Source organism: Chelmon rostratus, chromosome 3 (genome assembly GCF_017976325.1).
Source record: "Chelmon rostratus isolate fCheRos1 chromosome 3, fCheRos1.pri, whole genome shotgun sequence".
Classification (NCBI taxonomy): domain Eukaryota; kingdom Metazoa; phylum Chordata; class Actinopteri; order Chaetodontiformes; family Chaetodontidae; genus Chelmon; species Chelmon rostratus.
The window spans coordinates 14,817,424-14,831,553 of record NC_055660.1 but is presented as its reverse complement, the minus strand read 5'-3'; the positions used below and the strand labels follow the sequence as shown (position 1 = coordinate 14,831,553).

Sequence of the window (14,130 nt, the reverse complement as noted above, 5' to 3'; positions counted from 1 at the left end):
TGATAGAGAATAAAAGTATTCAAAAGTATACTGTTGTGCCTTGAGAATCTTGTATCTTGTGTAATCCCATCTGAGCTGATGTATTTAAAAAGATTTACATAAAACACATTGTGCATGTTTTTGGTTTTCAATTAAGTAACTGCTGCTCTGACAGTTGGACATAAGAGAAGCAGGGCAGGTCTGTCCTACTGAGTAGACCTGGTGCTGCCCCCATCTGGGCATCATGGGTACTGCAATAATAGAGGAATCGCTGCAGGTTAACACAAGAACGAAATTCGACAGAAATAAGGCAGATTTAATAAAAGAATCGAATAATTCTAGTTAGATTGTGAAGTTTCATATTTCTAAAACATAAAAAGTAATACCATTAATCCATGTTATTTCAATCCAGCAGGGTCAACCATTCCACAACACTGAATGTACCACATTTATTTAGACACTCAAATCAGTTGCTTGGGGAGAAATGTCACTCGATATGAAGGCAGTAGCCATTTCTGGAGGAGTTTTAATCATAGATTCATTTAATCTCCTTTGTTTTTGCACCCCACAACTGACCTGCCTTTAAATACATAATAATTATGTCCAAATGTTTACACAAAAAAATCCCTGTTTTTGCCGTGCGCAAACCAGATGTGCCTCCAGTCACCTTGTTACCTCAAGCTTTTAATAGTTCCAGCCATCGCAAGTTGGGGAGCAAATGACAGCAACAAATACAAAGAAATACAATGATCAATAGATTCTTAAAATGACAAATTTAGCACTTCAGTCTGAGGGAGTAAAACTCACCATTCTGCTGCCAGTCCAACAGCTGGTTTAAAGTGTAACGAAAAAATAACGAAAAAAATAAAATTTTATCCAAACATTGTATTAGGATAAAGCAAAGATTGAAAGAAGTAATCCAAACAATGAACTTGAAATCTATCATGCACAACAGCAGCTCCCCTCCATGTCCGCACTAGGGCAATACTGATCAACCAGCGACACAAAACAAGTGAAAACTCATTCATTATCACACATTTTAGCTGATTTATTTATTTCTTAAACATGTTAAGCCGTCCATTGCCGTGCTGGCAACAGGTACACACCATATAAGGAGTGGTGCATTGCATTGACATCATACGTTTCGTTTAAAGAAATGTTTTATCATATTTTCCCTTTAAAAAAGAAGAGACCAACCAATTGAAAAGAGCAAACAGTAAGGATGACGAAGACACTGGCATTGTCCTGCAGTGGTAAAGAGACCACTGGATGGTAGAAGCACTGATCATCAAGGAAGACATCCCAACATTTAAAACAGTCCAGTCTCATTTTGACTCCTTCACTGCTGTCTTACCATCCTCTTGTCTGACTGCAACGTTCTTCAATCCAATTTCCAGATTTATAAGCCCAACCATCAGGTAAACACCTAACCTGACAGAAGGTAAAGACTATAGTGCCTTTGCTCCATCTTCATCATCTCCACCTTCTCTGTGCAATTGGCAAAGTAACACACCAGAAATGACGAGAATAAAATGACAACGGAAAGCCTACATACAGTCATACAATACGAGTACAAACATTATGAAAAATGAGCTTGTTTTCTTCTCATTTTTATACAAAATGTAAGGGGTGCTTCGGCAACCAGGAGCTTAGTTTTCCTCCTCGTAGATATGAGGTTTTGATATTTACGCTGTATGTTAACCATAACTGTGTTATTGTTCTTACAACAGTTCCATGATACTGGAGGACATTAGAAACATTTGGGACAGGACTGATGCACAACATTAACAAATGCAAACAAACAAGTCAGTGATTCACAAATCAAACAGAAGATATTATAGTTTCATATGATCTTACTTACAATATTCCCCCCATGCACTACACAATAGTCTTGAATTTTCATATATTACATATATGCTACATTCTCTTATTTCTTATTTCACTGATATAAAGGCAAACATATCTCAATGCAAAGTGTAAGCTGCTCTGCTTTTCTTTACATTTAAATTAGTATTATAGGTTGAAACTGGACAATTCAAACAGTATGACTTAGCTCATAGCAAACATAAATGTAGCTCATAAACTGGATTTTACATAAACTCTTAATTCCTCTGATAGCAAGAATAGCAATTTCAATGTTTGTTTTTGTTTTTATCAACAATCACAATGTATATACATCACCAGAACTAAAGCAAGCTCAAATTTTAACATTCTGATCTTCCAAATGTTTTTGTATTGCACACACATAAATACACATAAAAATACAGAACTAATTTTTGGGAGAGGTTACAGTAGTAGATTTTTAAACATCTCTATTTTATATTTAAAATGCATACCAAAACATCTTAAAAAACAAACAAACAAAAAAATGTCGTCAATATGCTTGTTTCATAATGTCCAAATACTGTGTGCAGCCACGCGGTGGTGGTTTCGAATGATGTCCATTAATAAAATGCCATAACAATAAAATGTATTAATACTTGTGTCCTGTGCGATGTCATGTCCTTACAGAAGGGTCAGAGGGCGGGCAGCAGTCATGGGTTGGCTAGTTGACTGCCCTACTAGATTTGCTGATGGGATTTTTTCTTTTTTCTTTTTTCTTTTTGACCACATGTTGATATTCCATTAACTGCAAAAAGAGAGAGAGAGCACAAATATGAGCGTGTAGTAACACAGAGCACTGGGTAGAGATAAATCAGACCAGCAGACATAATTTCACAGTAGGTATCAGGAAGTGTAAGAGCTGGGAAAGCTCTTGTGTTACACACTCCTATTTAATAACAATGATTAATAATGGGTACCGGCACTATATTGTGCATGCTGGCTCACTGGCATTAATTACTGGGAAAAGCCCATTACACACCTGTGGTCCACCCATGATTATTCTGCATAATTACACCTCCTCTCAGGAATGTGAGGGTGTGAACGGACGTGTGTTTGATTAACATCTCCTGTGCTCTCGTGTCACTTTTTTTGCAACTGCTGAGGCGGGACAACACCTTCGTGATTCATATTTGCTTGTCTTCAGGTTTGGTGACTCCAGCCAATGTGTAACGTGCAGAAGTCAAACGAGCTAGAATGAATGAAAAAACTTGCTTGGGCGTACAGGGCCTACAAATGGAAAAGAGTTGTCATTGATGTGATCGGTTACACCTGTGCTTTTCCTGCTGTGACAATGTTATCCTGAAACTAAACTCCCCCACCAAACAGCAGTTGTCCAACTGGAACTAGGCACAGCAGGTCTGTCCAACACTGGATTTTTCCATGTTGAAGCAGTGTGCTTACTCCACATCTCATGAGTTTGGAGGGGGGTGTCTATTTTTCTTTTAGCCTTTAAGCAAAAGCATTATAATGCACACAGCCATCAAGTGCATATTTAAGATGCTTTTACAGGCTCATCTGCTAGAAATGAGAAGCCTTAACCTCATTATGTGTCATCCTAGGATGGAAAAATGGAAAGCTTTTCAGGTGTAGCAACAGTAACTAAGGGCCAGGGCTAAGTGGCTGGCTAATTATCTCCTGGTCAGTTTAATTTAACCACCAAGTGAAATGCAGCATTTCACTGCCCTCTCTGGTTGAAGGTTTCAAGTCTGTTGCACCTTTAACTAATGGATATGCTTAGGTGTGGTCAGAGGTGTGCTCTGTTGCACCTGTAACCACACCCAGCAGAGATGTCATAGTGTACGAACCACACCCTGGACCACGTCTACATCACCGCAGCAAGGCGGGAAGTTAAACCACCGGAGGTCAGCAAAAACAAGGTCTCCACTACTGTTTAGTTTAGCTGCTGTGTGCTTCTTACTGTCTCTTACTGGGAGGGGATGCTGGGCGAGCCGGAGCGGTGGAAGTGGATGTTCTGCCACTTTCCGTCGCGGCGGTGCCACACTCGGGTCTCCTCTGACTGCATGGTGCGGGGCATGCCTGCACCATCCATGTACTGGGTCAGTCGAATATAGGCGATACACGCTGCATTTTCCCCAATTAGGTGCACATGTGGGTTCAAGAGGATGGTGTGCACCGGCTTATTTCCTTTGGACAGGGCTGGAAGGCAGACAAAATGACTGATTACAGAGAACAAATGTCACTTAGTATCACATATTAAATGAACATAAAGTACTTTCCACGGTGAAAACACTAACCAGAGCCTAGAAGGAATGATTACTGATATGAAAACAGGAGGAACTAAAAGTCTCCATATGTTGATGTTGGATAGTGGACAAGCACAGGCTTGCCAAGTGATTGAGGTTTCTAGGACATATCTGGTTTATCTGAACTATTTTTACCCAGACTGAGGACATTCTGCCATTTATAGCTGTCATTATTCATTAGTGATTTTTTGCTCCAAGGTTAGTCCATCATCACAGCCATGACCTTCTAGTACACCAGCAAGCACGAACTGTAAACTGAAAGGACTAAATGTTGACATAGAACATGCCCATTCATGCATTATTTACTCTCTTCCACACACTTCCTTATTTTCTAAATATTGATATCAGTCCACATGTTTGCTTTCTATATTGTTTCACCTAAATTAATTGAAACCAATTAAACACATTTCTATGCAGTTTTTGTTTTTTTTGTCTCTCTGTACATTATGTGTTGGTCTCCAGGCCTGACTCCACATCACCTGTCCACTAGGATATCTCAGTGAGTTTCCTGCACACCTGCTTCCCATCAGCTTGTGTCCTGCCTCCACAGCTGCTGCTTATTGGCTCATTATGCTGCATGCACATATAGCTCTTGCAAGGAGGCAAGCAGCTGTAGTGTGTGAGCTGTTTGAGTTACATTGTGTGTGTGTGTGTGTGTGTGTGTGTGTGTGTGTGTGTGTGTGTGTGTGTGTGTGTGTGTGTGTGTGTGTGTGTGTGTGTGTGTGTGTGTGTGTGTGTGTGTGTATATTACATTATGGGGCAAAACCTCCCTTGAAATCTGAATAATTTTAGTATGCATGGTGACCCAGTACTCAAATGCAGACAGAATTTTGTATTGTGTGCATTTGTTTGTGATGTGCAAGCTTTTCCCACCGTGCTTCAGAACAAACAGCTCATTCATTGCATCATTCAGCACATCATGTTAGTGTAAACAAGCATGTTTATCTCCAATTTATCTCCAGAGCAGCTGGAAAAACTTCAGCAAATCGATGTGACTGAAGAATACACAACCCTTAATCCTTCCAAAGGCCAAATTCTCTTTTTCAGTGTTTGGGTGCAGAGCCAGCTGGCTAGTCGCACCTTCTGGAGCAACCCCAGACCCACAGCTACTACATATTTCAACTGCTCTGGACAACAAATGGCACAAGCAAGCATTTCATGTCGTGATAGATTTCTCTCAACTAGTCGATTTTCTTGTTGCTCTACTCGCTATTTTATTTATCTATTTTGTAAAATGTGACACTTTCAGGCCACATACAACTGCCCCGATGATGCTGCTAACAGTAAGTCATGCATAATGTTTCCGAACTCACCATTCTCAAAGTAAAAGCGATGGAAGTCATGTCCTTCCACCAGGTTGCCCAGAGCCTCAGGCTCAAAGGAAGTTAGACCAGGATCACAAATCTTCCTGTTGCACCAAGAAAGAATGCAGAATCAGCAAAGGGAGTAAGCAAATCATTATAGTCAAGGTGTTGCTGCACAAATGGAGAGAGACAGAACTTACGCATAGGCCTCAAAGTCTCCGTTGTTGATAGACTCAATCAACTGCTCGGTGACTTTGATAATTTCCTGTTTGCGGGCTACAACACAAGATCACAGAACATCATCAACCACACAAGCTGATGTAAAAATTGCTAGTTGTTGCTGTATTTCAGGCAAATAGGTCTGAGTGCAGATAAAGTAAATCTGACATCAAATCAGCTTCAGATGGGTTCTAGTCTACGAATTAGCAGGATTTCAGAGTTATTAGAAATGGAAGGCGCTCAAAGAAAGTATTTCACGGAATTGTTATTTCATAACTGAGTCAGTAAACAACCAGAAAGCCTCCCATGACTAATAGTGATATCAGGCAGGAAAATGCAGGATGACACGATTCCTTTCACCCAACACAGCTCAAAATGAACAAAGACAAACCAATGCTCAGATGCAAGTATTTGCTACAGAAGCAGTTTCAGCTAAGTAATGTTGACAGTTACCTTTATTGTTATTGGTGCAGGCTGGGGGATATTAAAAAAATTACTTAATTTGTGCAACAAAAAGACATGTTAAATAGTAAAGATATTATAAATCAGTACAGCTCCATTGCCTTCACAGCCATAAGCTACAACAGTGTCTGTGTACATGAGTGTGTAGTGTGTGAGTCAGCTTTCTACTGTGTGACTCAATATTTGGGTCAGAACAGAAGGCAAACAGAGGAGTGAGAACGGCATCTGTATCTGCAAGACAGGAATATACAGCAGGAGAGCATCTTCAAATGCAGAAGAATAAATCGGATGGAAGGGGCAGATATTTAGGGGTAAAAAACAGAGGTTTCATTTCACTGTAGTAGGGGTGGTGGGTGCAGTATAAGGACCAATACTATCACTTATCTAAGCTATGGTGATGAGTTGAACATCAGGAACACAGGATTTGAGACACAGATCACTTTCCTCCAGTGATGACTGGGTAACAGGAGGGAGACAAAACAGGGCAATTCTCCCCTACTGTGGAGGGACTTACTCTGAATTGAGGAGGTGGGAGTCTGCCTTGAGTCAGACATCTGTGACGAACGGCTCTTAGAGCTCAAGATACCACTCACTAAGCTGCCCAGACGAAGGGCTGTCAGAGATTGGATGGATGGGTGTGTGATCGGGTGTCAAATGCGTTTGTTTGGGTGGGGGATGTAATAATAGGGTTGTTTAGGGCATACGTGTGTATGCATGATCAAAATGAGGATAGAATCACAGGATTTTCAAACAAAACAAAAGAATGGGGGGAAAAAAATGAGACAAATTTAGTAATACAGAAAACATAAAAAGGTATGAAAAAAAGCAGGCAGTGTTTTAACTGCAATGCAAAACAGAATGAAGAAACAGACAAAGGGGTGATCAGTGTGATTGGAAACGGCGAGGACCGACTACTGTAACCTTACAGTGTAGATGTAGACTTTAAGCAGGTAAATCGGACAAAAACACAGACTTCCATACCTTTTACATCCTCATCCTCTATGGTGGTGTTGGCACTCTCAATGGACTCCTGACAAAGAATAGATTTCGTATGCAATAGATGTATCGATAAAGATATCGTACAACTTTATATTTGTAATATCAATGAGCATTGAAGGTTTTTACATGCTCTTGTGAAGCCAACGAAAACATCTTGCTCCACTAAGTATTTTCTATTGCAAAATAGCCAAAACAAGAGGAATGACATGCAAGAAAGGTCCCTGGCAGGACTTAAATGTTGCGACTATGTGGTTTGGGTCTACGGGATGCCCCGATGAATTCATTGACAGTTCATTATATCACAAGAACACATAGATCGACAGGTTGCTGGAAATAGATACCGTTATTAATTGTACTTGCAAAAGGAAAAGGCCTAAAGTACAGGAGCAAACCGCTTCCACATCAATACATGAAACTAACAATGAAAACGGTAGTTTTGTTCTAATACCTTGTTTCCATCCACAGGGTTGTGGATCACAGTTGTCTGTGGTTCCTAAAGAGGACAGATGACAGAGAACTTGTGGGAAGACATAACTAGAGAAGACCAGAAAAGGTATGATGGTGCAAAAACTGTTAAAGGAAATGTATTTGTGTGTAAAGAAGAATTTCAAGGTCGAAGGTGGTTCCCACTTAGTTTGATCTGTTTTTCTATCCATCTGTCTGTCTGTCTTCATACACTAATCTAAAAACTTAATTATCACAATCTGACATCAAATAAAAAAGAATCCCTTCTTCAATTGCTGTACCCACTTCTTTGTCCTTCGTCACGCTTTCATCTCCCTTTCTGCATGGCATTGCTGCTCACTGTCTTTTTCTGTGCCTGCTTCTCTCTCATCAGCCCTCAACAGAGTCCTGCCTCAGTAATCAGATGTCTGGGCTTTTGTGGAATCGATTCTGATGACCAGCTCAGTCCTTCTAATCACTCACCCTGATTACAGTAGATTATAACATCAGCAGCCTGCATCTGTGTGTGTGTGTGTGTGTGTGTGTGTGTGTGCAGGATGATGGAGAGAGAAAGGAGGAGAGACAGACAGACAGAGAGAGAGAGAGAGAGAGAGAGAGATGCCATGTGCCTGTGTTCATGCGTAATCATCTTGACAGCAAATGGGGGGACAGAAAGCCTTTGACATCATGCAGAGCAGCAGTCATGTGGCCTGACGTAGGCGGCCAGTCAGCAGACACCATGCGCAAGCCAATGAGTGACGGCCAAATCACTTGGGAATGTAGCATCATAATGAGCCCAAGCAGCCGACATCCTCACGCTCCAGCCATGCACAGGCAAACTGAATAACACATCCTTCCTACCTGTCAAGAATTTTACTATCAAATGCAACTCTGCGAGCACTAAAGTACATTTCATGGCATGAGAGGAGCACATGCACGGTGTTGGTGTGTGAAGAGGAAGGAGAGAGGAGGGGTTCGAGCTGTAGAAAAGGGGGCAAGGACAGGGGTGGGTTGAGGTAGAGGTTGCCCCTAACTACATATTTAGAAATACACTACTCATGTGTGTAAATGCTTATTGTTTCAGCCCAACATTAACAGTATACAGATCCAGCAAATCCAAACTGGCCAAGCTCTGTATGCCCCATGCACGCTCTACTAATTCAGATGACTGGATGAACACATCGACCTGAATTATGAATAATATGGTCAGCTGTACCAAATATGCTGGAGCTTGGACGTGCTGCGCAGCCACAAAAGCTTTTACACACTATTTCATTCAGGGATAGCCTAAAGTTTCAGCCCACGTTATCACCCATTACCTATCACCCCTTTTTTGTTGAAGAAAGTGATCTGACCCCATGTGAACGGGTGAACCTGTACCTCCTCCACAGCCTGGCAGTGAGGTGGGGAGGTGTAGAAGTTTTGTGGATGAGGGTGCAGGTGTAGGTGAAGTCGTGTGTGAGTGTGTGTGTATACCAGAGCAGGGGCAGGGCCAGTGTCTTTAGGACTGGTCACTGTGTTGGCTTTGTTGTTGACCTGCAGGGGGTAGTGTAAAGGGGACATGACACACATACACACTTTTCAGACACGCACGCACGCACACACTCTGGCTGCGAGCCATTCCATCGAGATCATCCAAGTCATGTGTCCCAAAGATCTTGCGTTAGCATGACATTGTTTCCAACCAAACCTTCAGTGAAAATCTGTCTTTTTTTAAGCACACTCAGGCAGAAGCAGAAGGACGAGAGTTAAACTGGGCTGTGGTCAAGGCAGGGAAAAATATTGGAAGTAGTTGGAGGGATTGCTTATGTTTCTAATAGAATAGGTAATAAATTTTGATTGAGTCCTAAAGTGGTAAATTGTGGAGAATACAAAAGAGGCTGTTAATAATGACTTGGGGAAGACCAGGAGCAATTTTGACCTCCCACCCTGTCAGATAAGGTTTTAACAAGTAAGAAAACGTTTATTCAACAGCCAACCAATAATAAAATAGGAACCTACGTCAACAAATCCTCCAATTTAAAATTTTCCGGGTCTATTCTTATGAATGTAGATATGTATTGGTCCAACCATCTGCATATCAAAAAGCCCAACACTGCAGACAAGCCCCTGCATTTTTGAATCTAATGAGGTCTTTTTTTGTTTTTATTTTCATTGGGGTCACATGGATGAGGGATAAACTCCCTGGAATGGATCTCGTAGCATGACATACTGTAGGCCTGAGAGAGACCCAACCACAGTAACACTGATTCACAGAATGTATGCAGAGGTCCAGTCTGAAGTCAAAGTACAGAATCAGTCAGTCAAATAAAATTCTCAACATCGTATGTGCGTGGAGATGTGCACATGCACTTCTGCATCAAGTGTTGATTTCAGACTGGGCCCCAAACACATGGAGGAACTGGGATAGAGCACATCAGGGGCTCTACGGTCAAGATTAAGTGATTATGGAAGATATGAGACACGGTCTATTCAGGAAATACAGGCGAGAAGAGGCACTTAAGACTGTAACTGTAACACTGTAACTCACATGTAAATCAATGTGGTCTGCTGTGCCACAAAAACAACTGGCAGAGCTAAGAAAAGAAGAATCATTGCCCGCTGCTTGGGGTGACTGTCCCTGAATGATGATGTTAAGTGCACAATGCATAATAATTATCCAAAAGGGGCCTCAGACACTGAACGTTCCAGCAGACTAATGCAAGTAACAAAGCATTTTCTTCACTGTGCAAAGCAACTCACCTTAACGCCGTCTTGCTTCTTGTTGAGCAAACTCTTGGCTGCTGTAGGAAGGAAGAAAGAGACAACACTTCAGCATGAGGGTTCACAAACAGAGTCCTGAGCCTAAGGCCACACTAACATGCAGCAAGCATATCAGTCAACTGTGCTTATCTTCAAACTCCAGATGCAAAATCCAACTGCAAAATCCATAATGCAATGCAACAGATGCTTAAAACATCACCATCATTTATGCAAGGTTGTTCTCCTAGTACATACTAATTCACATGTGAACAGCTGAAGAGTGGGCGGTGTATTTAGCAGGTGATGAAAGGGATAATCTACCCATCTCCACCAGACTCACACAACGTTCTTAAATTGACATTTGCACTCACATGCACATAGCACCCACACATCCAACAATCCCACCACTCTTCTCTCCTTGTATTTATCATGGCATGAAAAGAATCCAAACACTAGATTGCATTTAAAAATGCATGCTGCATCCTTGTCGAAATTTCATTCTGATCTCATACTGGCACTTTTTGTGAGAGTGAAATTCAATAGTGTTCTGTCAAATAAAACCCTGACTCCATAAAAGTTGGGACGTTGTGTAGCACGTGAATAAGAACAGAATGCAATCATTTGCAAACAGTTTCCTGAGCACAGGTAGTCATATTCATATATCGTATCTTATACAATATACAATAGAATAAACAGGTGTTTTTGGATCATTCCACAACTTTCCCAGTCTTTTGTCCCAACCTGTTTGAAACATGTTGCTGCATCAGATTCAGAATAAGATGATATTTACAGAAATCAATGAAGTTGATGAAGTCAAATGTTAAATATATTGTCTTTGTACTGTTTTCAATTGACCATATATCAAAAAGGATTAGCAAATTTAGTCTGTTTTATTTATGTTTTACACATTATACCAACCTTTTTGGAATCAGGGTGGTACCAAACACCTCATCATCATGCATAAGTGATTGACTATCAGATTAAATATGGCCTAAACATCTTAACTAGTTATTGGGCCCATCCCCACATATTTCCCTGTCATTCCAAAAATCTTACCTCAAACGGAAACCACAATCCAAACAAAAGAAGGAAAGAAAATTGAAAAAGGAAGAAAATGATGAATAAAAAGAGACACAAATGCACTAATGCATTTTACTGCAGAATGAAGACAGAGAGCAGGCCATTAAGAGCCCAAGAAAATAGAGAGAGGTCAAAGGAAATGCATGCAAAAAGGTATGAGAGTGCAAAAAAGAGACAGGGTGAAAGAGCAATAGCTAGAGAGATAAAGAGAGATGACTGTTTACCAATGGCACCTTTGTGCCAAGATCATCTTTGTTCTATGGAGAAACAGATCGAAGGCATTCAAAAATAGGTTTAAAAGCCTCTACTACCTCCAATATTAAAGGCTACGAAGTATTTCAAGCCTCCTGTTTCTTTTTTTTTTCTTTTTGAGATGAATGTTTTTAGTTTGTAAGATACCAGGTTTGGGAAACCAGGTCTTGGGCGCCAGGCTGAGAGAGACATACCTGAGAAGTTTCTTGTGACCAGCAAAGTGGTCAATATGGCTCCCTGCAGTGACAGAAAAGAAGGAAAGAAGATGGTGATGCAGGGAAGGAAGGAAGGAAGGAAGGAAGGAAGGAAGGAAGGAAGGAAGGAAGAAGCAGAAATAGGAAGATTGATTATAAGGTTACAGCAAGAAAGAGGAGCACAGCAAAAGGGCAACTTGAAGGTTTTAGAGAGAAAGTCATCATTTCTGAGTTACCCTGAGAAGTCTTGAGTGAGGAAGACAGAGAGCAGAGAGAGATGGCTGGATGGATTGTTCTACATAAATAGAAACTTGAAGGATTGCCAAACGTCTCACCTTGAGTTTCCTCCTAGCGTTGAATTTCTTCAGGCACTCCACTGTCTCCTGCCTGTGCATCATGGAAGCTACAGTGGACCGTTGCTGCAGGAAGAAGAAGAGAGAGGATTTGGAGGATTAGTAGAGAATGCAAACAATGGCTGGGAGGAATGTATGGATGTGCGTGTGTGGGCGCTAAGACTGTGCAGAGTTGTGTGCATTTGCACAAGTTGGATGACTGATGCGACTGAGGCCTTCTTTTACATTAATAGTTCATCATTGTCAGTGTGCGGGTCTTCGTTTCTGTATATCTGTTTGTGTGTGTTTCTGCATCTGTTTGTGTGTGTGACACATACGCAGATCCAGGGGTGTTTGAGGGCCTCCGCAGCAGTGATGCGTTTACTGGGGTTGATGGTTAGCATCTTGTTGATCAGATCTTTGGCCTCAGGAGTTACAGTGTCCCACTCTGGGGATGGGAACTGTCAAAATACAAGAGGGTTCAATGCTCATTACAGAGGAAGCTAATAGGGGCAAAATATAGAATTATCACGTACTGACAAAGGAGGCAAAGGAGAGGAGGAACAAAAAAACATGAGTAAAACAATATTCTGAGTAAAAGCGACAACCAAATAGAGTTCAAAATTGCACATGTTTGTATTAGGCCTGTCACTTCTTATTTCAACATTGTTTTCATTTAATTTAAAACACCAAGCTGAGGAAGTCAGTGGGCAAGACCATCACTATTTTCTTTGCAAACATTTGGGTTCTTTTAAATTTTTACTGATTCAGATGGCATAAACTTTAGTGCGATTGGGGTCAATGTATGCAGATGTGCAATTTCAAATCAAGGGAAAAAAATCAAAAACTAGAATAGTAATGATCTGCCAAAATTTAAAATTCACAGCGGGGCAAAGAACATTGTCATAACACTAAACCATCTGAGAAGGCATCATAAATGACTCAGTTGTGGATAGAGGTAAGGCTGTTTGCCCACTGCCTTATGAAAACTTTACCATGACCACACATCTTAAGGTGTCAATTCTACAACATATTTTAGGATTGGGCTACGTGGATTGCATTTAAATGAATTTAAAGTAAGTATATGTTGATTTATTTTTAACGACAGCCCTAGTTTATACTGTATGTGTGTGTGAATGCTTACATCATAGGCTCCAGCCTTGATTTGTTGGTAAAGGCGGTGCTGGTCCTCATCCCAGAAGGGAGGGTAACCCACCAGCAGGATGTATAAAATCACACCTGAAAGGAAGTGTCATGGTAAGTTAAGCATGTTAACAGGAAATACCAATATACAGTATACTGATATAACCAATTATATTCCCTGACAACATCAAATCCACTCACTTAATGCTGCAGAAAACACGTGAAACAACACGAAGGTGCAGTGCTGGTGCAGAGCCACAGATGAAAGCCTTCGATTGAGGCTTTGGCTGCAGCATCAAGTTCATTCTAACAGTGCAGTGAGAGAATGTGAGCGTTATTTACCACAAGCCCACATGTCCACTGGTTTCCCATATGGGTCTTTCCTCAGAACTTCCGGAGACAAGTATCCCGGGGTGCCGGCAAAACCTGGAGGAGTAATATGGAGGGAGGGAGGAGATGTGGAATGGTAGGCAGGAGTGGGCAATTCAGTGACCAGGCTGTTTCTCAACTAACTGAATGAGCGATTGATCGACTGGTTGGTTGCTTGCCAACTGATTCAGGTTGAAAAATGGATGGATGAATACTCACCAAACCATGCCTGCTGGTCCCCCTGCACCTCGATAGCCAGCCCAAAGTCAGCCAACTTGACCGCCGCCCCCTTCAGCTTACTGGCCAATAGAAGGTTCTCAGGCTGGGGGGGGCGGAGTCAAACAGGTTAGAGGTGAGAGGTCACACGCTCTGGGAACAAGCTGCCCACAGACACAGATCTAAGATCAGATTAGCCAAACCAAATCCTAATCCAAACTATTAGGGGTCAACAATGCTAAACTGC

General features: G+C 41.3%; 1 protein-coding gene across 4 annotated transcripts in view; it reads right to left on the bottom strand.

Moving 5' to 3' along the window:
• Window positions 1–1,015: 1,015 nt before the first annotated feature.
• The window catches only part of camk2d2 (calcium/calmodulin-dependent protein kinase (CaM kinase) II delta 2), a 36,514-nt gene continuing 23,399 nt past the window's right edge, over window positions 1,016–14,130 (bottom strand). For 2 of the 4 annotated variants that reach the window (XM_041933179.1, XM_041933181.1), the window contains 15 exons: window positions 13,887–13,989; window positions 13,641–13,724; window positions 13,300–13,394; window positions 12,494–12,616; window positions 12,159–12,242; window positions 11,824–11,866; window positions 10,298–10,338; window positions 9,032–9,091; window positions 7,560–7,604; window positions 7,094–7,142; window positions 6,104–6,124; window positions 5,632–5,707; window positions 5,441–5,535; window positions 3,792–4,020; window positions 1,016–2,608 (listed from right to left, as the gene is read on the bottom strand). In XM_041933179.1, the coding sequence (XP_041789113.1) occupies window positions 2,605–2,608; window positions 3,792–4,020; window positions 5,441–5,535; window positions 5,632–5,707; window positions 6,104–6,124; window positions 7,094–7,142; window positions 7,560–7,604; window positions 9,032–9,091; window positions 10,298–10,338; window positions 11,824–11,866; window positions 12,159–12,242; window positions 12,494–12,616; window positions 13,300–13,394; window positions 13,641–13,724; window positions 13,887–13,989 (1,152 nt within the window). In that variant the 3' untranslated portion in view covers window positions 1,016–2,604. Of the gene's footprint in view, window positions 2,609–3,781; window positions 4,021–5,440; window positions 5,536–5,631; window positions 5,708–6,103; window positions 6,125–7,093; window positions 7,143–7,559; window positions 7,605–9,031; window positions 9,092–10,297; window positions 10,339–11,823; window positions 11,867–12,158; window positions 12,243–12,493; window positions 12,617–13,299; window positions 13,395–13,640; window positions 13,725–13,886; window positions 13,990–14,130 lie in introns of all 4 variants that reach the window. The other 2 variants (XM_041933180.1, XM_041933182.1) reach the window with 2 other exon arrangements.